This window comes from Zosterops lateralis (genome assembly GCF_965231275.1).
Source record: "Zosterops lateralis genome assembly, chromosome: 16".
In the NCBI taxonomy this organism is placed as follows: Eukaryota; Metazoa; Chordata; class Aves; order Passeriformes; family Zosteropidae; genus Zosterops; species Zosterops lateralis.
In genome coordinates this window covers 14,824,300-14,845,583 of record NC_139776.1, presented here as the reverse complement: position 1 = coordinate 14,845,583, position 21,284 = coordinate 14,824,300, and the positions used below count along the sequence as shown (strand labels likewise).

The 21,284-nt window shown below is 44.9% G+C and overlaps 1 protein-coding gene across 2 annotated transcripts in view; it reads left to right on the top strand.

Annotated features, from left to right (window-relative positions):
- SAMHD1 (SAM and HD domain containing deoxynucleoside triphosphate triphosphohydrolase 1) overlaps window positions 1-19,658 on the top strand; it is a gene marked incomplete at its 5' end in the record, with an annotated part of 28,900 nt that extends 9,242 nt beyond the window's left edge. The window contains 12 exons of one of the 2 annotated variants that reach the window (XM_083873036.1): window positions 616-731; window positions 2,256-2,326; window positions 3,097-3,252; window positions 5,857-5,957; window positions 6,056-6,164; window positions 6,716-6,807; window positions 8,145-8,260; window positions 11,820-11,959; window positions 14,653-14,742; window positions 15,862-15,966; window positions 16,279-16,416; window positions 17,782-19,658. In XM_083873036.1, coding sequence (XP_083729162.1) covers window positions 616-731; window positions 2,256-2,326; window positions 3,097-3,252; window positions 5,857-5,957; window positions 6,056-6,164; window positions 6,716-6,807; window positions 8,145-8,260; window positions 11,820-11,959; window positions 14,653-14,742; window positions 15,862-15,966; window positions 16,279-16,416; window positions 17,782-17,904 — 1,357 coding nt within the window. In that variant the 3' untranslated portion in view covers window positions 17,905-19,658. The other variant, XM_083873037.1, reaches the window with a different exon arrangement.
- Between the last annotated feature and the right edge of the window lie 1,626 nt (window positions 19,659-21,284).

Genomic DNA, 21,284 nt, shown 5'->3' with positions numbered 1-21,284 from the left:
TGCTGCAGAGGTTATAAACAGTTTACAGGAGTATGTGCCATATATTTGCTCCTGCTGGTTTTATGTCATGAGAAGAGAGGGTCCTGTTTAAAAAATGGGACTAAATCAAATCTCATATCTAAAATAAATGAGAAGAAGAGAAATAATTGTCATGAGCTATTATTAAAGCAGCAGAAAGTAATTTTTGAAAAAAAGTACCAAATGCTTTGGTGACTGTTGTGGAACTTTGTAGTTTTCCCTGTCTGGAATTCAAGGATTCAGTGTGAGCTGAGGTGCTTCAAGATTCTCTCTGTCAGTGGTGCAGTGCTGTTCTCATACACAGCTACTGTGGAGTTATTTGTTATGAAATACTGCAGGATGCTGTAGAGTCCCTGTGTTTTGGGCATGGTATCCCATTTGGGCATGGTATCCCATGCTTTTTTGCTTTCAGAGGACTAAAACTCTACTACAGGAAGAAGTTTGTGATTCTCTCGCAGGTCAGGATTTGGGTATTCCTTGTATGCTGCCTTTCAGACAAGAGCTGTGACTTGATGAAGCAGAATAGAATAGGAAAACTTCTCTTTTTCTGTTCATCCTAAACCACTGCTATATTTGTTTCTTTTCCCTCTGCAACAGGGTTGGCTACCTTGCAGGATGTCTGGTTCGTACACTGAAGGAGAGACAACCAGAACTGGATATAACCCAGCGAGACATCCTCTGTGTAGAAATTGCTGGGCTTTGTCATGATTTGGGTAAGGAACACCTAAGATGGGTTGTTGCTTTTGGAAAGCTAACCAGGATGAAAATCTGTGAGGTCAAAACACGTGAGCTGTTTTGGGCTGCTCAGTGCATGGTCATATTCCAAGACAGGTTTTATCTGTTTGGTTTGGTCTAGAGTACATGTGTGGAGACAGTTCCACTTGAATCTGTAGCCACTCTTACACAGTGTTTTGTCCTGTTTCCAAATGGCGCTTAGAGTTCTGCCCTCAGTGGCTGAAGTGTCCTCTTTATTCTGTAATTTCTGCAGGTCTCTTAAAACACTTCAGAATGAAGATTAGTGTTCCTTTCAAAAATTGTAACATTTATTTAATAATTATTTATTTTCTTCAGAGCTCACACAGAGTAATTAATATTCTCAGTGTTGCTGCAGTACTTGCCTGTGGTGTAGGTCCTGGAACTGGCTGTTAAGTGCAGTAGTACTTAAAGTATCTTAGGAAAGTGTAGTTATTATACCTGAGTCTTCATCATAAATGATGAATAAGGAATTATCCGATGGTTGCACTCAGGGGCTTGTGGTTACAGGCTCGATGTCCAGGTGGAACCCAGTGATGAGTTGCCCCTACTCATGTAGGGCCTGTGCTGTTGGATTTCTCTGTCAGTTATGGGGACAGTGGAATCGATGCACCTTGGGCAATTTGCCAACAACACCAAGCTGTGTGGTGTTGATCACATGCTGGAGAGAAGAGATGGGGCATCCAGAAAGACCTGGACAGGCTGAAGGGGCAGAGGGTAGATGGAGAAGGATAGCCCTCAGAAGAACTTGGGGGTGTCGGTGAGTAAGAGGCTGGGCAGGACCAGAGGCAGCCCAGAACCCGCCATGTGCTGGGCTGATCCCCAGCATGGGCAGAGGTAAAGGAGGCATTCTGCCCTCTGCCTTGCTCAGGTGAGACTTCACCTGCAGAGCTGCCACCAGCCCTGGGCCCCAGCGTAAGGATGGGGTGCTGCTGGAGTGAGGCCTTGGAGATGCACCAAGAGCTGAAGCCCCTCTGCTCTGGAGCCAGGCTGGGAGGGCTGGGAGTGTTCAGCCTGGAGGAGGGAAGGCTCCAGAGAGGCTTTAGACCACATAAAAGGAGTTCCAGGAAAGCTCAGAGGGACTTTGGACAAGGGCTTGGAGTGAAAGGGCAAAGAGGAATGGCTTCCCACTGGCAGAGAGCAGGGTTAGGTGGGATATTGGGAAGAAATTCTTCCCTGTGGGAATGGGGAGGCCCTGGCATAGGTTGCCCAGAGAAGCTGTGGCTGACCCACCCTAGAAGTGTCCAAGGCCAAGTTGGACAGGGCTTGGAGCAGCCTGGGATAGTGGAAAGTGTCCCTGCCTTGCATGGCAGGAGTCTGAATGAAATGATCTTTTATGTCTGTTCCAACCCAAATCAGACTAAGACTCTGTGATATGTCAAGAAAAGCCAAATAAATACAGGAGAATTCAGATCCTAAGCTTGCTCAAGAAATTTTTTGCTGTCTATGTCTCAGACTAAACCTGTGTAATCTTTATATTTAAGGTCATGGGCCATTTTCACACATGTTTGATGGAAGATTTATTCCACTCACTCGTCCAGATTTGAAGTGGAAGGTAGGCTTTTCATTATTAAAATAAAAATACAAACCTGAAATTTTTAGAGGCTCAATAATTAATTTTTAAAGAGTTCCAGTGCTTGTAAGGCTGTAATGGTCATCTGGCCTTACCTTATTGCATCATTTTGATGGCTTAATTGAAAACCAGAATGTTGTTTCCTCATCTTGTGATGATATCCTTGTTACTGCTGCACTGATCATTTCTGGCCAGCATTTCTGGCCAGCATTAAAATGCATATTGAGAGCTTTCTGCAGAGTATATTTTATGTTTGCAAAATACCAACTGACAGCTTCCTTTCCATTATAATGTTTTAGTCCAAGGCCAGGATATTCAATAGTCTTTAGAATTCAAACCTTCCATTTTTGGAAAAATTTTAACAGAGTTTCAACAGTTGTTTACTGTGCAATACAATCCTTTTCGGCCTCTCTCTGTTTGTAATTTCTTAGCAAAATCAGATGAACAAACTGGTTAATCTTTTACACAGAAAAATTGATTATTTTGTCTTTTAGCATTGTAACTGCCTTGCTGCTGTTTTTCAACTCACAGAATTAATAGCTTTCTGCTGAAGAGTGTGTTTCTTGACTCTGTAGACCAGATGATTTCTTGTTCTGTTTAATGGAAAATAACTAGGAAAGCACCCAGGTGCTGCACTTCACACTGTCCATGTGCCCTGCTAGGCAGTGCTGATGACTTGGAGTAAAGCTGTGACTCTGCAGGAAAGATGCTTAAACTATGTAATACAATATTTGGATGGGGTTTTTTTGCAGCATGAAACTGCTTCTGTTCAAATGTTTGAGCATTTGATCACTTCCAATAAACTTGAAGAAGTCATGAAGTTCTATGGTCTTGTTCTGGAGGAAGATATGTTCTTCATCAAGGAACAAATAGGAGGGCCTATAGATGAAACTGCCTGTGTGAAATCGGTGAGTCAGTGTGCTGCTCCTGTGGTTATCCCAAGAAATGTCTTTATTTCACTGAAAGAACAGATAATTTTGATTTCTGCTATATGTTACTTCTAGCTCCATGAAGTTCTCAGAATTTTGTCACAATGCTGGAGGAGTGTCGTGTTTATTTCTTGCAGTGATGGCAGATGTGTTAATGCACTTACAGCTCCCTGAGCTTACCCAAAAGCCTCCAGGTCAGAGGAAGGCTGTAGAAAGTTACTTGTATTTAGGGAACCTAACTAGTGACTGGGATCCACTCAAGGATACTGAAAGAGTTGGAAGAAGTGTTCACCAAGGTATTTCCCATCATTTACCTGCAGTCCTGGGTGGTCCCAGTTGACTGGAATTCAGCAAATGTGACTCCATGTACAAGGGTCAGAAAGATGATCCAGGCAACTACAGAGCTGTAAGCCTGACCTTGGTGCTAGGGAAGGTCATGGAGCAGATCATCCAGAGTGCCATCATGCGGCATGTACAGGACAACCAGGGAATCAGGCCCAGCCAGCCTGGGTTAGGAAATGCAGGTCATGCTCAACTGAAGGGCAGGAAAGCTTTACAGAGGGATCTGGACAGGTTGGATCAATGTGTCCAGGCCAATTGTGTGAGGTTCCACAATGCCAGAAGTTGGGTCCTGGTACAGGTTGGGGAGAGGGCAACTGGAAAGTGGCTAGGCAAAAAAGAGGTGGTTTGGTTGACAGTGGCTGAAAATGAGCCTGACATGCCCAGGTGGGCAAGAGGCCAGTGACACATGGCCTGTACCAGCCATAGCATGGCCAGCAGGACCAGGACAGTGACAGTGCCCATGTGCTAGGCACTGCTGAGGCCACAACACAAATTCTGGGATCAGTTTTGGGCCCCTCACTTGAAGAAAGACACTGAGGTGCAATGGAGAAGGGCAGCAGCGCTGGGGAAGTGTCTAGAGCACAAGTATGATGAGGATCAGCTGAGGGAGCTAGCAGGGCCTGGAGTAAGGGAGGCCTCCCCCAGTCTGGATAACAAAACTGGGCACTGGCAGCAATGAGGCAGTGAGCAATCCAAGCCTGGCCCAAGTGCCAGAGCCACAACAGCTTTGATGACAGCAGCAAAATGCTTGGATTTATTGCAGTAGCAAACATAGAGGCAGCGATAAGACTTGAAGAAATTGAGTTCCCTCAAGAGGCAAGTGAGAAGAGATGGTGGTTGTTAATCACTGCAACTCTGTGAAAGACTTAAGTCCTTTTCCCTTGTTTTACACTTCACGGCTTTTGTCATCTCTTCAAGTATACTCATTCAGTTGCCACCAGAGTAAAGAACTGGTAGCAGCTGAAGTCAGTGGGAGATCTGCCGGGACAATCTGGTCTGAATCAGAATTTACATGTAGTCCCAAACAAGTAACCCACAAGTGTTCACTCTTGCCTATTATTTTCTGCTGTGGGAGTGGATAGCAATCTCACGGCAAATACAAGGAACTTGGCATAGTGAAATTGAGTCTGAGATCCTATAGGAAAAGGATGTTCATTTACAAAATCTGCAAGCTGATTTTTATCCCACTGGGCTTATTTGCACACAAATCTTGGTGCCTGCCACTAGCATTGATCTTGTGCCAGGTTCTTTCTCCATGTCTGGTTTGCCTTGTTCAGATTCTATGCCTATTTTCCAGCAGGATACCAGGAAGAGGAGTGCCACACACGATACATGGGAGCACCCTTCTGGTGTTAGGCAGCAGATTGCAGTGGCAGGCTGTGCACTGTGGTGCAGGCCTCTGTCATGACACGGACAATGGGTTTTCAGGCACCAGACATAAAGTGTCCTGAACATGTTGCAGTACCAGAGGTCGATCATGATATTTTTATCCATGATGTGCTTTTTTCCTGCTGCTTGCACGTGTTTCCATTGCTATTCACGTCAGTTTTAGTATTTCTGTATTGCAGATAGCATGGAACCCATGTTTGCATACAACGTTTTCCACTTTCAGAATTTTAAGGCCACTTTATGGCATTTTTTTAGGTGAAAGATCTTTAAATTTTCAAGAAATTGTATACCTTTTATTATTTTGGTGTTCATTTCCTGTTTGCCTTATCGCTGAATTGTCCCTTGTGAGGTAGGAGTTTAAGTAGCTGACTGTCAAACAATTTTTGCTTAAAACATCTAAGTATGTGTTTTTAAACTGTTCTATAAAGTTGTAGATTGCAAAGATTGCAGGACAGTGACATGTTTGCGTATCTAATTCCCTGAGAAATAAATAATTCTAAAATTTCTCCTCTTTGTTGATATGCTCTTTTTTTTTTTTTTTTTTTTTTTTTTTCATTTCAAAGCTGCAGGCTTTCTTTTAGTAGAATGATGGGCAATTAATATTTGTGTACATGAGTTTTATTCTTCCTGAGATTTAGAGAAGACAGCTGCTTAGGCCCTGTTTTGGATTACTAATGCCTGATAGCTTCTGGAAGTTCTTTTCTTGTTCTTCACTACCTCAGTGTTGGATGTTTATCACAAACAAAGTCAAAGTGTATTCCCACTGTCTTTAAAAAGCTGTTTGACATTGTTGGTGCACGTTAATTTCTTGTTATTTCTGATGTTTTTCTTCCTGGCTTCCTCCCCTGTCAGTGGCCCTACCGTGGTCGACCAAAGGAGAAAAGTTTCCTCTATGAGATTGTAGCTAATAAAAAAAATGGCATTGATGTTGACAAGTGGGATTATTTTGCAAGGTACAAATCTTACATTTTATTATGAATTCCTATTGACAAAATGCTGCTGTATGTACAGAAATGATCATATCACTAAACACTCTGTGGAATATTTCTAGGGATTGCCATCATCTTGGAATCCCAAATAATTTTGACTATAAGCGATTGCTTATCTTCACTCGGGTCTGTGAAGTGGAAAACCAGAAGCACATCTGTACCCGTGACAAGGTGAGCAGCATGTGGAGCATGGGGGGGTTAGAGCACCTGGGGGCACACAGGGGAGCTGCACCCCATGGCTGGGGGTCCTAGGGGTCCTGCTCCATGCTCCCTTAACCCAAGAGGAAGAGAAGTAGTTGCTGCTCTGAAAGTTTTTCTCGGAAGCTGCTGTTTAGGGGAGAGGCAGAGCAAACTAATGTTTGAAAGGATTTGTGACAGATCCTGTCAGGAGAGACTCTACACACCCGTCAGATCTGCATGATCCTGCGCCAGGTCTGCTGTCAGCAAGTCTGCTGGGCAGGAAGTGAATGTGGCTGTGGTGAGGGGTTGCTAAAGGGATGAGGAGTCCCCTTCACTGCCAGGCTGCCCGGGCTCACTGTCAGCACTTTGCTCTCTTATGGTGGCCTGAGCCAGTTTTAAAATTTGGAAATTGTGAATAATAATCATTCTGCTTTATGCTCTGAATGGGAGGAGGCAACTAATTTGGTTAATTGATTGATTGTTTTAATCTTCGCAGTAAGACAGTGACAAAAGTAAATGCTGATAGGGTTTTTTTGATTCAGGAAGTTGGAAATTTGTACGAGATGTTCCACACCCGGAATTGTCTGCACCGGAGAGCATACCAGCATAAGACTGGCAACATCATTGAAATAATGCAAGTATATTTTCCTTTCCTTCCTGTTCAATTTATTTTTAAATTCTTGAAACAATCCATGTCCATTTGGAATATTCAGAAAATCAATAAGATGTGACAGAGTAAAAGCCACTTCTGATTCTTGTGAAAAGACTTAATACTTAGACTGTGGTTAACAAAGCAAACAAAAACAGAGAGGAGGACAAAAACGTCCTTCTATGTAAAATTAAATTAGAGGAAAATTACTAAATGGCTGAAGAAGCACAAAACCAGAGTGTGCTTAAACCATTTAAACTGCTGACTGCTGAAGTCTGACCTTTATCTGCAAGTTAGAGACCATTTAGCTTGAACTGCCTGGTTACTAGAGCAAGGTTACTAACAGAGTGAAGTCATGAATGGGCTCACGTAGCTCAGCTGAGGCTTGGCTTTGTGTTTGTAAAGCAAGATTTGTTCAAGACCGACTTAGCTGCCTACCTGCTGTTTTACCTCTCTTGTTGATGTCTGTAGAATTTTCCCCATAACATTATTCTTTTTACTTTTCTTAAGAATCAGAAATGCTTGTATCCCCAAATATTTTTTCCTTAGGGTCACGTCTGCTGGTTAACTGTCTGTTGAGTTTGGTAAAAAGGGATGCTAAGGATTACACAGTACAAGAGTGATTTGGATTGCTTTCATTTCATAAACTTCAGCTCCTGATTTAGGGATCCTCTAAAACTCAGACTAAAAATGCTCAGGTTTGACAAGTACATATGACAAGTAAAACACATTTTTTAGTTTAGAAAAACTCTGTTCTTGTCTTCCTATAATTATAGCAGCCTTTCCAACAGAGTGTCCAAGCTGGAAATGACAGCAAGGTATATGGAGATCTGGAAGAACTTCATCTTTAGAACATCATGTTTTCCCATCTGAAAATACTACATATTTGTGATGTTTTGATGTTTTCCCTTTACAATGCTTTGTACCCTCTCAGCTAACTCAGGAAGCAAGGAGTCTGTAAAAGGGTGTGGTCGTCTATGAGGAAGCCTTGCTGCAGCTGAGGGACCATGTCACTGTTTTGCAGGGTTCTGCAATTGTCTCAGCGGTGCTAAACACAGTCTGAAGCAGAACAAAGTGAATTTGCTCAATCATCTAAAGGTTACATTCTGTTCTGAACCTGTCTTCCGTAAATCTCTGTTGGAATGTGCAGTGACTGCATGGAGACAAGATGTTGCAGTGATCAGTGTCTGCTGTGTGCCAGGGATACAGTTTCATCTATTGTCTTCTGTTTATAACATACTAATTTGTTTCATTTTGCCTGTTGACCAGTGAGGTGTTTCAAAACTATATTATCCTAAAGTTGTAATTTTGTCTCAAATTAGGATAACAGAAGCCTTTCAAAAAGCAGACAAATTTTTTGAAATAAGAGGCTCTGGAGAAAACGTGTATCGGATTTCTACAGCAATGGAGGACATGGAAGCCTACACTAAACTAACTGGTATGAGGTCTCAGAATTATTTAAGTAAAAGACCATGAGTACCTGTTAAAATGCTGTTTTTACTGCTTTTATGCACAGAAGCTGGGGCAGGCCTGGCCTGTCTAATGCATGTGCTCTCAAATCTTGCTGGGAGAGAAAGACCTTCTAATTTAAAACACTTCTCTGTTGAACGAGAGAGAGCAAGAAGCACCAACTTTATGTTCCATCTGTGTTCAGATTCAGCAGTGTTAGAAGGTCCCACCTGTGCCCTGAGTTTGTTGCACTTGTCATAAGTGGGATGTAAGAGAACTCTAAGTGATACTACAGGTGGCTCTGTCAGGTGAAGTACTGAATGTGTGTTGTGCTGTGAAGCTATTCCCAAAGCAGGTTCCAAACAGCCTTCATGGGGTCTCAGCGTTGCTGCCCTGCTTGCCTGCCTCTCCTGGTCCCAGTGGGGTCCCAGTGTTTCCCTGGTTGTGTTCAGAGCTGCAGTGTGGGCCAGGCAACCCCACTGCTCCAGGGCTCTGTGATTGGCTCTGTGCATGCAGGGCAGGGGTGCTGCAGGCCCTGCTCAGGGCTGCTCCTGATTACTGGCAGCTCTTGCAGCACCTGTCAGCTACAGCTCACCAGGACTTCCAAGCCAACTCTCCTGAGTTTCCATCATCAAGCCTTAGCTGGCCAACAGAGAGACTAAAGAATTTCTATTTTTGGTCCATGTATGAAGTGACAGGGCCTGAGGGCACTGTTGCAGAGAATCCTGTGTGCCTTAGCTTTTATTATGCTAAAGGTCTTCTGCTGGCAGTCCTTCTTATGCCACGGCCATCTGCAGTCTGACCACACACCTGCTGCTGTGGTGAGGAGCTGTGTGTCCCCTCTGTCATTGTATGCCTCTGCTCAGGGCAGGACAAGGGAGGCTGGCTTTGAGGGCCAGTAATTGTCGGGGAACATGAATTGCTTTGCTGAGCAATGGAAGGCTGGGCGGAAAGGAAAGAACTGAGGTGAAGTTGTTCCTGGCCCGGGCCTATTCCTGGGGGTTGTCTGGCCTGGCAGGTCCTGCTGTAGCTACCTACTTACCTTTGGTACATGGTGAGGAGCACAGCTCAGGGCAAGGACAGCAGGGCTGTGCCCAGCCTCTCACAGTCTGCCAGAGCAAGGAGCTGCTTGCTGGGACCATCTGTTCAGCAAAGAGGGCTGAACAGCAGGGAGAGTGATGTGAGGAATGTACCAGCATCAGATGTACAGTGGAGCATAAAGGACGAGTATATTCTCTTAAATCTACTTCCTGCCTCTAGTGCTATAGAAGATAGGATTTTTCTTTTTTTTTTCTTTTCGCTCAGGGAATTTTCTCCCATTTGTTGCCTAAGAGATGGGAACATAGTTAAGAGAGACAAAAGATGTAGCCAAGGAGGAGGGGGAAGGGTGCAATTTGCTACCATCTATGAGCTGAGAGGCTTTCTCTTGGGAAGTGCAGAGGTACTGGGAGATTATGGCTGGGGGGGAGGGGCTGGGCTCAGCTCCTTGCTCATTCTTGCCCTCCAGATCAGAGGTGAGATGGGCAGGCTGCTGCTGTGGGAGAATTTGCTGGCGCCACAGAGTTCTGTCCTGCACTGCTTTCTGCTTACCATGGGTGAGCTTCTGCTCGCAAGAGCAGCTGTTGAAGTGGGACCTTTCAACACCTGACCTCACTGGGAAGGGCACCCCAGCCCCCTCCCCCTGCCCGGGGGGAGTGTCTCTGGCGGCTTGTGGGAGCTGCTGGTGGGAGCCCACCTGCCTCTGCCCAGCCCCACTGCTCCCTGCCACTGCTGTGGGCTTTTTGGTACACTTTACCTGACACCCCGTGCCTGCTGGGAGCCCCTACTGCTTCTGCCACTGCTTGGGGCTTAGTGCTACACTTTGATTCAATGCCTCCAGTGGTCTGCTTGCCTCTGCCATTCCAGCCTGCGGCTTCTGCTCCAGCTACTTTCATTATCCAGAGGGGCACCAGGAGCGGCTGCTTCCTGTGAGTTTCCAAAGGAAGCCCCTTCTCCATCCCTCCCGCCAGCCTGCCCGCCATTCCCGTGTGGAGAGAGGCCGCTGAGCTCGCGCCACAGCGCCCCCTGCAGCCGCGGGGGAATCATCGCACCCGCCCTGCCCGGCCAGGAGCCACCAGCGCCCCTGCCGGCTGTGCCCGGAACTGCACCAAAGGGGAAGGTGCCTGCGGCCAGGAGAAGGCTGGGACTGGGTCTCTGCTCTGTTGTTACTGCCGGGGTTGTTGTTTGTTTGCCTTGTTACACACATACACACACACACACACACACACACACACACACACGTGAAGAACTGCTATTCCTTTTCTCATATCTTTGCCTGAAAATCCCTTAATTTCAAAGATATAATAATTTGGAGGGAAGGGGGTCATATTTTCCATTCCAAAGGAGGTTCATATTTTCTTTGGCAGCCACCTGTCCTTTAGACTAGGACAAGTGCTTGCAACCTGGACACTCCTGAGGCTTGTTTCAGCAGTCCCTCGTGAGTGATGCTTCTGTGAAATTGTCCAGTTATGGACCTCTACAAATGATGAACCTCTGAGAGGTTCTGCAGGAGAAGGTTCCCTGGCTTTCTTCCATGGTGGGTGAAAAACCACAGTTGTTTTTTAATGTGTTGCCTCCTGATTTAGCAGCAAATCCTAGTTCTAGTAGAGGCTGAGACAGCAAAGCATTCCTTGTCACTGCTGCTTTTGCACAGGGAAGATGTTAATGGGCTTCTTATTTCCCCTGAATTATCTGTTCTTTGTCTGAAGAGACTTGGTCTGTGATTCCTCATGGAGCAGTTCCTGGCTTTGGTTGACCTTGTCCATTAAACCACTTGAAATGGTTTTGGTATATGGCTCAGAAGTTGTTCTGAAACATGTTGGGAGCTCCTCAGGTCACTTACAGCTCTAGGTAGACTCTTGCAGGGCTGTGTTTGCAGTATGTGTCAAAGCTGCCCAGGTGTTCCTGGCCAGGGAATGCAGTCGTGGGGTGTAGATCAGGCCAGCAGCATCCTGGCAACAGCAGTCTGTAGCACAGCCAAAAAATAACCTTTCTGCTCTGAAGCCACATCAAAAGAAACCTCTGTCTCGCTCCGACTGATTTTGTAAATCTCACTGCATGTGTCACTGTCATGTGGAGATGGGAGGGAGGATTTTGATGCTGGCATCCAAAGTCTGAGAAAACCTGAAGGCTTAATGGCCATTCTTTTTTTTTTTTTACAAGACAGAGACAGAGTACTCACGTCCTGAGCTAGTTAGTGATGGAGTTCAAGATAATCTGCTAAACTAGACTGGCTGAATAAGAGGAGAAAGTAACTTCTAGTGAAATAACAAAGTATGTTGCCAGGGTGAGAATTGAGATAGTTTTTCTGCCAACGACCATTGTGAATCTAATGATAATTAAGATAATATTGTGACTTCTCATTGTCAGACTTAGTTCCATCATTCCCTGAAAGTGTCTTTTCTGAACCAGCAGTTTTTCTGGTTGCTTTAACCTTTTGCCCTCTTGGTGCATTTTACTGTGACACTGGGTTGTGACATACATAACAAAAATCAATGCAACTTTGGCAGACTGTATCTACCTGGAAATTCTGCACTCAAGTCATCCAGAACTGGAGGAGGCACGAGAAATTTTGCGTAAAGTAGAACGACGTGAATTATACAAGTTTTTAGGGGAGACTCGACCTGAATCAAAGAAGGAAATTGTAAAGGTAATGTCCTTTAGTGGAAGGTTCTGAATTCTGTCCCCATAAAAATGTTCTTGAGGTTGCTGACCATCCATTTCTCTATCTCCATGTGGGCTTTGTTTAGTTTGATGAGGAGTTTTTTTTGTTATTTGCTATTGGAAAAATAGGGTGAAAAGTTTTCCTCCAATCTTTAAGTAGCTGAGCCATGAAACATATGAAATTGGGAAAAGTTTTATCCGCAAACAGTCAAAAGAATGGCAACAGGTAGAAATTCAGAAGCTGATTATTGCAGAAGTATTTTCAGGAAAAAACTTTTCTGAAAAATACAAAATTTTATGAAAGACTCTTACAGTCCAGTGATTGAGAAGGTTGTTACATCATTTGATGTTCATGAAAATTTCAAAATAATAAGGAACATATTTGCTTTCAATCGTAATTTGCGTGCTTTGCTTTGAGAATAAATATCAAACTGAATAATAGCTGCTGAATTTCTTGGTGTTAATCTATACGAAGCATGAGCATGTATGTACTTTTTCCAGTCTTTTTCATGAGTGCTTTTCAAAGCAGATAGCAGTGTAATTCCTGTTGTCTTATTTCAAAATAACAGTATATGAGAGCTCACTTCAGCTGGCTCAGCTCTTTTAATGTGCTACACTGTGTTTCCATATTATTAGTTACTTACCCCAAACTTCAGCCATAATGGTGAAAATTTTCTATTCCTGATTTCCAGAAGTGGATGTCTGTATTTAGAAAGACTTCATAAAAATAATTCAGCTCTTCTAAAAAATAAGGTTAGAAAAGGAATACTGGATGTTGCTGTTCATCTTTTTGTTTGAAGAGAAGGTTTGTTTGTGTTCTTTGTCTAAGAAAAAGTAGTGTTAAAAGATTCTGTATTACAAAAGCAGGAGGAAATAGAGGAAAGCAAACATGAAATGGTTGTACATGGATTATCAAGTTTCTGCCCTTCTGAGGAGAAGGTTGGGATAGGTGGCCCAACAAATAAGGAGACAGGTGTGCGAACAAATGTTATGAGTTCCACCATTAAACGGTTCTTTTTAGAAGCTTGATTAGTGAAAGGAAAAACTAATTTTGAAAGTCCAGCCAGAGTCATTGAATCTTGCAGTATCCAGAGTGTTGTTTTGAAGGGAGACTGGATCACTGTTGGTACCATAATTATATCCAGCCAGTGCTTTGCAGCTCAGGGTACACAGCTGAGGGGTTGAGGGAGGATGTTTCCTTCTGTGGTGCCTGTGACAGGAATGTCAGAGGCTCAGCCTCCTCCCTGTGCTGGTGGGGAGCAGTGGCTGCACAAGACAGAGCTGTGTCTCCTTTGCTCCTTCATGCACCACAGGGTTATGTTTAGAATCACAGAATGGTTTGGGTTGGAAAGGACCTTTAAAGGCCATCCAGTCCAACCTCCTGCCATGGACAGGGACAACTTCAACTAGACCAGGTTGCTCCAGCCCCGTTCAGTTTCGTGATCCTCAAACTGGCCAGAGCCAGGGGAAAATCCCAAACAGCTTCAGAGTTTTTAAATTCAGGCTGAGTTTCCTGTTAATGCAAACCAGAGATAGTTTCAAAAGGATGCAAGCAAAGGTAGGAAGTAAGTTAACACATTCTGTTAATACATTCTGTTACAGAGTAGAAATAGTTAAAACAGGCTGCCTCAAGCCAGTTCCCTCCTGGCAAGGTTTTCCTCCAAGCGTGCTCTCAGTCTAAATAAACCTTTCCTTGGTTTCTTGAGTCACTACAAACCACACACATGCCTCAGCTTGGCAATGTGTACGATTTTCTGCTTCTCAGTCTCCCCATCTCTGCAATGAACAAATCAGCAGAAAAAAAACCCCAAAACAACCCAACTGCTCCTAGCTGAATTCCTTCCCTCCTGGACAGTCTCCTGACTGCTCTGGGCTGCACTCCCATGAGCCTCAGTTGCTCCCAGGAAATCTTGCTACTTCAAATGTTGCATCTTCCCCAGAGCACAGCAGTCTTGAATAAAGGCCACAGCCTTTGAATGAGGACTCACACATTTCAGTGGACAGCTGTTCTCCATCTAAGCATGCCCCTCTGCTTTGCATTAGTCTTAAGTGTCAGCAGGGAATATTCCCTTGGGCCCAAGACCAAACAAAACCTCTTTGTGGGTTTCAGCTTTTGTGGAGTGCTTTAGTGGAGTACTTTTTGTGGGAGGCTTTTTTTGTGGTTGTCTGTCTCTTGTGGTTTTTTAATGTTTTATTGCATATATATATATGAAAGCTTTATTAGAGGGTAAGAATCTGCAGCCCTTCATTTAAAAAGTTCAATGAAAATGTCTAGTATTCAGCTTTGGGGAACTTAATTGCAACACATTTATATTGGTAAAACGGTTGAAGGTACTTATTTTCTGCTTTCATGCTTCAGCCTTCTGGATGGCACATTCCTGCTCTCCCCGTGCCCCATCCTCAGGTATAAAACTCCTCCTCCACAGACTGGCAGATTTTGGGTCTTCTTAATTGCACAAACTTGGTTTGTTTCTAAAAACTGGGTTTTGTACTAATAGCTATGATGTACAGTAATTCAAACAACCAGACTGCTGCAAGAATCTTGTTAAGCTGCGAAGAATTGAAAGCTTTGGTTTAAAAACATACTGTGTCACATGTTGTGTTGCCTTGACCTAGACATGAGAGTGCATGAAAGTAATCTGAGTTACTGAGTTAATCTTTTGGTTTGGTTTCTTTCAGAGTAATAGCCTGGCAGAAAGCATTGCCAATTCCAAGCCAGAGAAGGACCCTCCAGATGTGGAGCTAAAGGCTGAGAATTTCATAGTTGATGTAAACACCTCTCAGAGCGGGTTCAAGTAAAAACTTCTCAATCGCAGAGGGCCTTGTGTGAAAGAACAAACCCACAGGATGTCTGTAGCTGCAGACCTGGTTCAGTTTGGGAGTCTGAGGGCAATAAGCTTCCCATGGGAGGTTTTCTGTGGTGGGAGGGTCTGGGGCAGGCAGTGGGCAGCCTCACTGGGCTGTCTCTCTACACTGCTCCTGGTGACAGATGGGCTCTCCTGTCACTGTCCTCACTCCAACAAAGACCAGGGGGGAGACTCCTGGAGTTTGGTACGTGGGTGCCAATGGCAGCAGCCCGGGGACCACTGGATGGGTCAGGAAGGCAGGAAACCTGTGGGGCCAGTGGAAGGAAAAGAGGCACCGTGACCTCCAGGCCCCTGGTGTTGCACCTGATGCCTAGCAGGCACTTCTGGGGTTTGTCTGCTGTACAAAATAGCTGCTGCCACGGCTTGTCTGCAGCCAGCAGTGGTGGGAGGGAGGGAGCTGGGGCAGTCTGCAGTATCTCAAAGCTTAATCCCTGTTCTCAGTTCATTATGGGAAGAGCAAGTGGCTTTCCATAGAGAGCATCACCAGCTGCTCCTAAAGCACCCTTGCAGTGAAGGTTCATTTCACTCGGCAAGACTGTAGCAGTTCACTGAGCTTTAAAGAATTTGCCTGGGCTTTTCCCATCCCACAAACCGAAATCATAGGGAAGTGAGTGCCTGCTGACCACAGAAATGTTGGTGTACCAGGTCAATGTGAATAATGTTGTCTAAACTTCATGTTTATAATTTTAAGGTCTGCTGCAGCCTCTGTGGGGTGTGTGTTTTGGGGAGGTCCAGGCTGGCAAGGGACCAGTCCACTTCCAGTGCTGGAAACTGTAATGTTTCAGAGCACAACTGGGAGCTGGTGACTGTAAATGTGAATATCCACCTGGCAGCATCAGAACAAGAGAGGGTGGGAGAAAAGATGCAAAATACAAATACCAGATTTTAAAAAAGTAATATTTTGTTAATTACTGTTTCATTTGATTACTGTAATTTTCAGGAGTGGAGTGTGTGTATTTATTGTGAGATCACGAAAGACAAAGATTAACAAATGCTATTTTCTTTATTTTATATATGCAAGGTTATCAGCATGGATTATGGAATGAAGGAACAAAATCCAATTGATAAAGTTCACTTCTATTGCAAGGCTGATCCTTCCAAGGCGGTCAAAATCAGTAAAGAACAGGTAGTTTTTACTTTCCTTCTGAAAAGCATTTTCATCATCTGTGATGGAAGTGATCACAGTCCTGTGTGGTTGTTCGTGCTGGATTTGTGGAGAGGTGGTGGGATCCGTGGCCTTGCAGGTCTTCAGAGTGTGTTGTACTATGACAATCTAGAACCCTGACAGCCTTTGCATATGAACTGTATTTAATTGGAATACACTGGGAGATCAAATATCACAATTGCTTTGGATAAAACTCATGGATTATAGTGAGGCTTACTGCTTTCCTTTGGTATTCTAAGAAATACTGAAGTTTTTTTCTGTTTTATTTCAAAGGTTTCAAAGCTTTTACCCATAATATTTATGGAGCAGGTTGTCCGAGTTTATTACAAAAGTCAGAATCCACATATCATTTCAGCTGCAAAACAGTATTTTGTTCAATGGTGTATGGAGAACGATTTCACCAAACCACAGGTAACAAATTCACTTACTGCGTTTCTTGTTTAGAGCTCATCATCTTCATCCATAAGCTTGCCTTTTCATTAAAAGGTTTGGCATTCAGGCCTTGCCTTCATGGCTGAGGCACTCACTCACTCACCTAACCCCTGGTTTTATCACAGCTCCCATCTGTGCCTGCTTTGGTTTCACTGAAGTAGTGCTGGAGACACCTGAAAGTACCATAGGATCACAGAATCATGGAATGGTTTGGGTTGGAAGGGGATGTTGAAGATCACCTTCTTCCAAACCCCTGCCATGGGCAGAGACACCTTCCACTAGACCCGGTTGGGGAAAGAGCTACATCCTCAAATACGAGAGGCCACCCAGGAGATAAGTGTTCCTAGGTGAGGATGCAGGAATGGAAAACTGTGTAAAGTCCATTCTTAGGTCATCTTCTGGCATCTGTCTTTTATAGCAGTTAGTTTTAGAAGGGCTTTTTACAAATGGATCAAGCTACAGCTCTCCCTGGTTGTAGAGTGTGGTTGTGTCCTGTAAGTACATGGTTCAGGTTCAGGCACATCCACCCTGCAGGCCCTGGTGTGCTGCAGAGCACAGCAATGTGCACCTCACCAGCTGATTTCTGAGCTTAGGCAGCTGATCATCTTTTTTGGCAATGCCTGAGCACAGATTAACATCTGTATCTGATTGGGATGAGCCCCACTGCCTCAGCTGCTGTACCAATCTTGCTTGTTTCAAACAGTGCAAGGCACATCCCAGCACCAAGGGTAGGTCGATTGCAGCAGGGTTAAAGAGGTACTGTGGTGAAGTCAGAGGAAACACTAATGATTCTGTTTGTAGATCAGGATACAGCCAGTTGACCTTCCAGATTTTCTGGTAATAATTTAGGAAAAACTGGACTGCTGTCGCTCTGATTCTTTAGCCTTCTGATTGTTTACATTGTTGAACTGGAGTTTCTCAAAACAATGTAGGTTGTTTTCATATTTCTCTGTGATGGACTTCTGAATTGACCACTGGGGTCAGAAAGGTGTTCCTCCTGTCCTCCAAGCCTTGATCAAATTCCAAATCCTATTTAAACCCCAAATCATAATAAACTGCCCTTTCCTCACTTCAACCTGACCGGTGAGTGTGTGGTTCTTTTGTGCCTCTAACAGTGACACACTGCCAATGGTGATGCCTTCTCAGGCAGGGCACTTTGTCTCCCCACCACTCACTGCAGCAGTTTCCACCCCTGGGATGCACAGTCACCACTGTTTATTGATTTACAAAGATTCTGGGACCTTGGATTGATTTTTTTCTATTAGACTTGAGACTGAGCTGGTTTTCCTCTGCTTTAGAATGGAAAGGAAAGGTGAATTAATGTTTCCTGAATTTTAATACTAGGATGGTGATGTTGTTGCTCCTCATCTAACTCCAATGAAGAAAACTTGGAATAACATGATAGATGATGAACACAGGAGAGCCTCAGAACCTAGCTGCAAACAAAGGCTTCCTTTTGATGAGTAACAGGTTTCTTTTTGGCACTATTCTGTCTGCTTCCTCAGAAGATGAGTAAATTTGAGCATCAACACTTCCTAAAAGATGGTTGGATGGACTGGAAGAATCCACAGAACAATGCAGAATGCATTTTAGAGTACAGAATGTTTTAATGTAGATACTTAAAGTGCATATTCCAGATGGACTTCTAAAAATCAACTTATTACAACAGAGTAAACTCAGTTTTCATTTATTTTTGAATGTATTGGCACTGTGTAGCAAGAGTAACTTTAAAATTTGCAATTCATTGTTATTACAAGATTTTACTACTCTGTCTAGTCCTGATTCCTTCCTTAGCTGTGCTATTGCATGACTTAGCAGAAAAAATCCCAACCCAGGTTTAATGGGGCTTTTTGGGGGTTGGGGTTTTTTTGGTGTCTGAGGAAGAGAGGGATGAGGATGCTTCTGAAAATACAGTGGGGTTAAAGAGGAAATTAGCAAGGGTGGTATCTTCAAAATCAGCAAAATTATTTCATGAAAAAAAAGGGAGAAGGGAATGTTTTGATAATTAAAGACTATTTTTCTGTATTCAAAAAGCTGGTGCAGGCCTCTTGCTACAAGTGACCACAATTTTTATTGAAGTAACAATGCATTGCAGTGCCATGCAGCCTTTTATTGTTTTATTGTCTACTTTTGATACATGGAATGTTACATTTTTACTGTCTGTCCTGCAAAGACTGCTCACAGGTCCAGTGGTGTGAGTGGTTGCAGGAAGGCCGAGCTGCCCAGGTGTTTGCCAGGGCTCAGGTGTGTAGAGAGGGCAGTGGCAGCAGGGTTCTTCCCTGCTCTGCCCGTCCTGCACCAAGTGCACCTCGGCTTTGCTTTATGCTGTACTGGGCAGACAGGCTCATCAGGAGTCCCTCCATTCTTGTATCCCTGCCCTGTTCTCCTGGATCACAGGGCCATCCCTGTGTGATTTTTCTGTGTCTTGTAGATCTGTGAGGGTTCTTGAAGTTTTCCTGTACTGGCAGTACTGGTGTGACTGTTCTGAATGTCTGTGCTGTAAGTGACTGAGGAAGATCATTTTCCTCTCATCTTTTACTCAGGTCTAAGAGGAAGGCTGCTTTCATTAAATAAAACCTCAAAGATTAAAAAAGTCTGACCACAGAACTAAAAACACAAAGTAAAATGTTCAGTAATGCTCAGGAATTGGAGCGATCTGTGGCCTTTATTATCTGGAATGGGGACAAAGGTCTTGAGCATCTGGCTCAGGCAGTCAGGTGTGGGTGGCCAGAGTAGGTCCTGAAAAACAATCCAGTGGGAAGGTGCTGTGAGAGAACTCCTGTCATGGCTCTTTTGCCCTTTTTATCCTGGGAACTGATGCTGTTAGAGGGAGGGAAAATGAGTATCCATATACTTCTGCTGCTTTTATATCTGTGCTTATGTGTCTGAAGGTGTAAACTCTGGTGTTCCTGCCTAACAGGATTTCAGACCTGCAGGTGAACGAGGTAACTGGTTAGAAGGGCTTGTGACCTCTTTAAAAGCTTTTAAAAGACTTACTATTCCTCAAGAAACAATATCTTAGAGTGAAGGCATTTATCACCGTTGTTTGCATAAGATCAAGTATCGTTTTGATATAATTTTGTTCTTGTTGATTGGATTTGTTTTTAATTTGTTACTAACTGTGCACTTTATACTTGGGAAAGATCTTTTGCAAAAGTTTATACTTAATGTTAAGTTCTGAGAGCATTTCTTTTCTCAACGTTCATCTGAGCCTCTCTGAAGAATAAATTCATAAATTATGATTTTACTATTCTTTTAAAGAATTGCAGTGTGTGGACTTTATTAAAATGGTCTTACTGCACCATTCCAAATAGCCAAGATATTCCTACCTGCTGTCTGTGGAAGAACTTCCCTCTGGAAGAGGTTCTTGGTTCACATCTCCTCACAGGCAATGGGGCCAGCACTCGGGGAGGATCCCACTGCTCCTCTTGCACAGTGCAGCCACCTGGCCCTGCCACACCCTGGACAGTGGCCACTTCCAGGGGCCAGCACAGCTTTAGATGCTGCTCCAGCTGTTGGAGAAGGGAAGGTGAAGTCACGCCTGACCAGCTTGGTCACCGTCTGTGCTGAGATGAATTTGCCAGGGGCTGAGGGGAGAGCAGTGGTGGTGTCAGCTTTAGTGAGCTGCCAAATGACATTTGGGTGAGCAGGCAGGGCTGAACCAAAGCCTGGCTGGAGGACTGGGTTCAGAGTGTGGGTTATCAGTGGTACAAGTTTTGTGCCAGGGGTGGTGCTGGGTCCAGTTCCAGAGACCCATTACTGGTGGACAGGGTCACTGCTCAGCACATTTGCAGATGGGGAGATCCAGAGATGTGCTGCAACCAGAGGGATCTTACCAGGCTGCAGAAAGGGTCTGACAAGAACCTCCTGAAGATCACCAAGAGGAAGTGCAATGTCCTGCATCTGGGAAGGGTCTATTCCTTCACCAGGATGTATTGAGGCCACCCACCCATGAGGCAGTGTAGAGGAAAGGATCCAGGAGTTCACCATGAACCAACAAATGTGCAACATCTCTCAGCCAAGTGTCCTGGTGTCCTGGGCTGCCTTAGGCTGAGTGTCAGCAGGTACAGAACTCTTCCCCTCTGCTCCACACCAGAGAGGCCAGCCCTGCTATGAGGAGAGGCTGAGAGAGCTGGGACTGCCCAGCCTGGAGCAGAGTAGGCTCAGAGCATCTCATCCCTGGGGATAAATACCCGGGGGGAGGCTGCAGAGGGACAGGGCCAGGGACAGCCCCAGGCACAAAGTGACACACAGGAGGGGCCCTTCAAGCTCAGGAGACACTTCTGCACTGGGAGGGGGCTGAGCACTGATGCAGGTGCCCAGGGAGGTGGTGGAGTCTTCATCCCTGGAGGGACTCAAAAGCCACCTGGACACATCCTGGGCAGCTGGCTCTGGGTGGCTCTGATGGAGCAGGGGCTGGGCAAGGTGACCTCCAGAGGTGCCACCCAGATGGAGATCCTACCCCAGTGCTACTGGCAGAAGCGTGAAATGGGCCTGAAGTCAGGGGCTCCGTGTCGGCGAGGGGTGAGGCAGTGCTGGGAATAGGAAAGGGTCCTGATGGACATGAGGGTGAGGTCCGAAGGGGGATGGTGCTGTGCAGCCACTTTCAGCAGGGAGCACTGGGTGGCACCAGGGCACAGAGGCCAAGTGCCCTGAGTTGGGTGCCCTGATGGGCTGCTGGCAGCTCTAGGCATGTGTCACTGGGGGTCTGGGACAGTGGAGGGGGTCAGTGGCACTCTGCAGGTGGAGGAGGAGAGAGAATAAAAGGGTAGAGAGAAAAGGGGTATGAGAGGGTAGTGTTGAAAATAAGGCTGGTCTGCCTGAGCCCTGCACCATTCTGTCTGTCC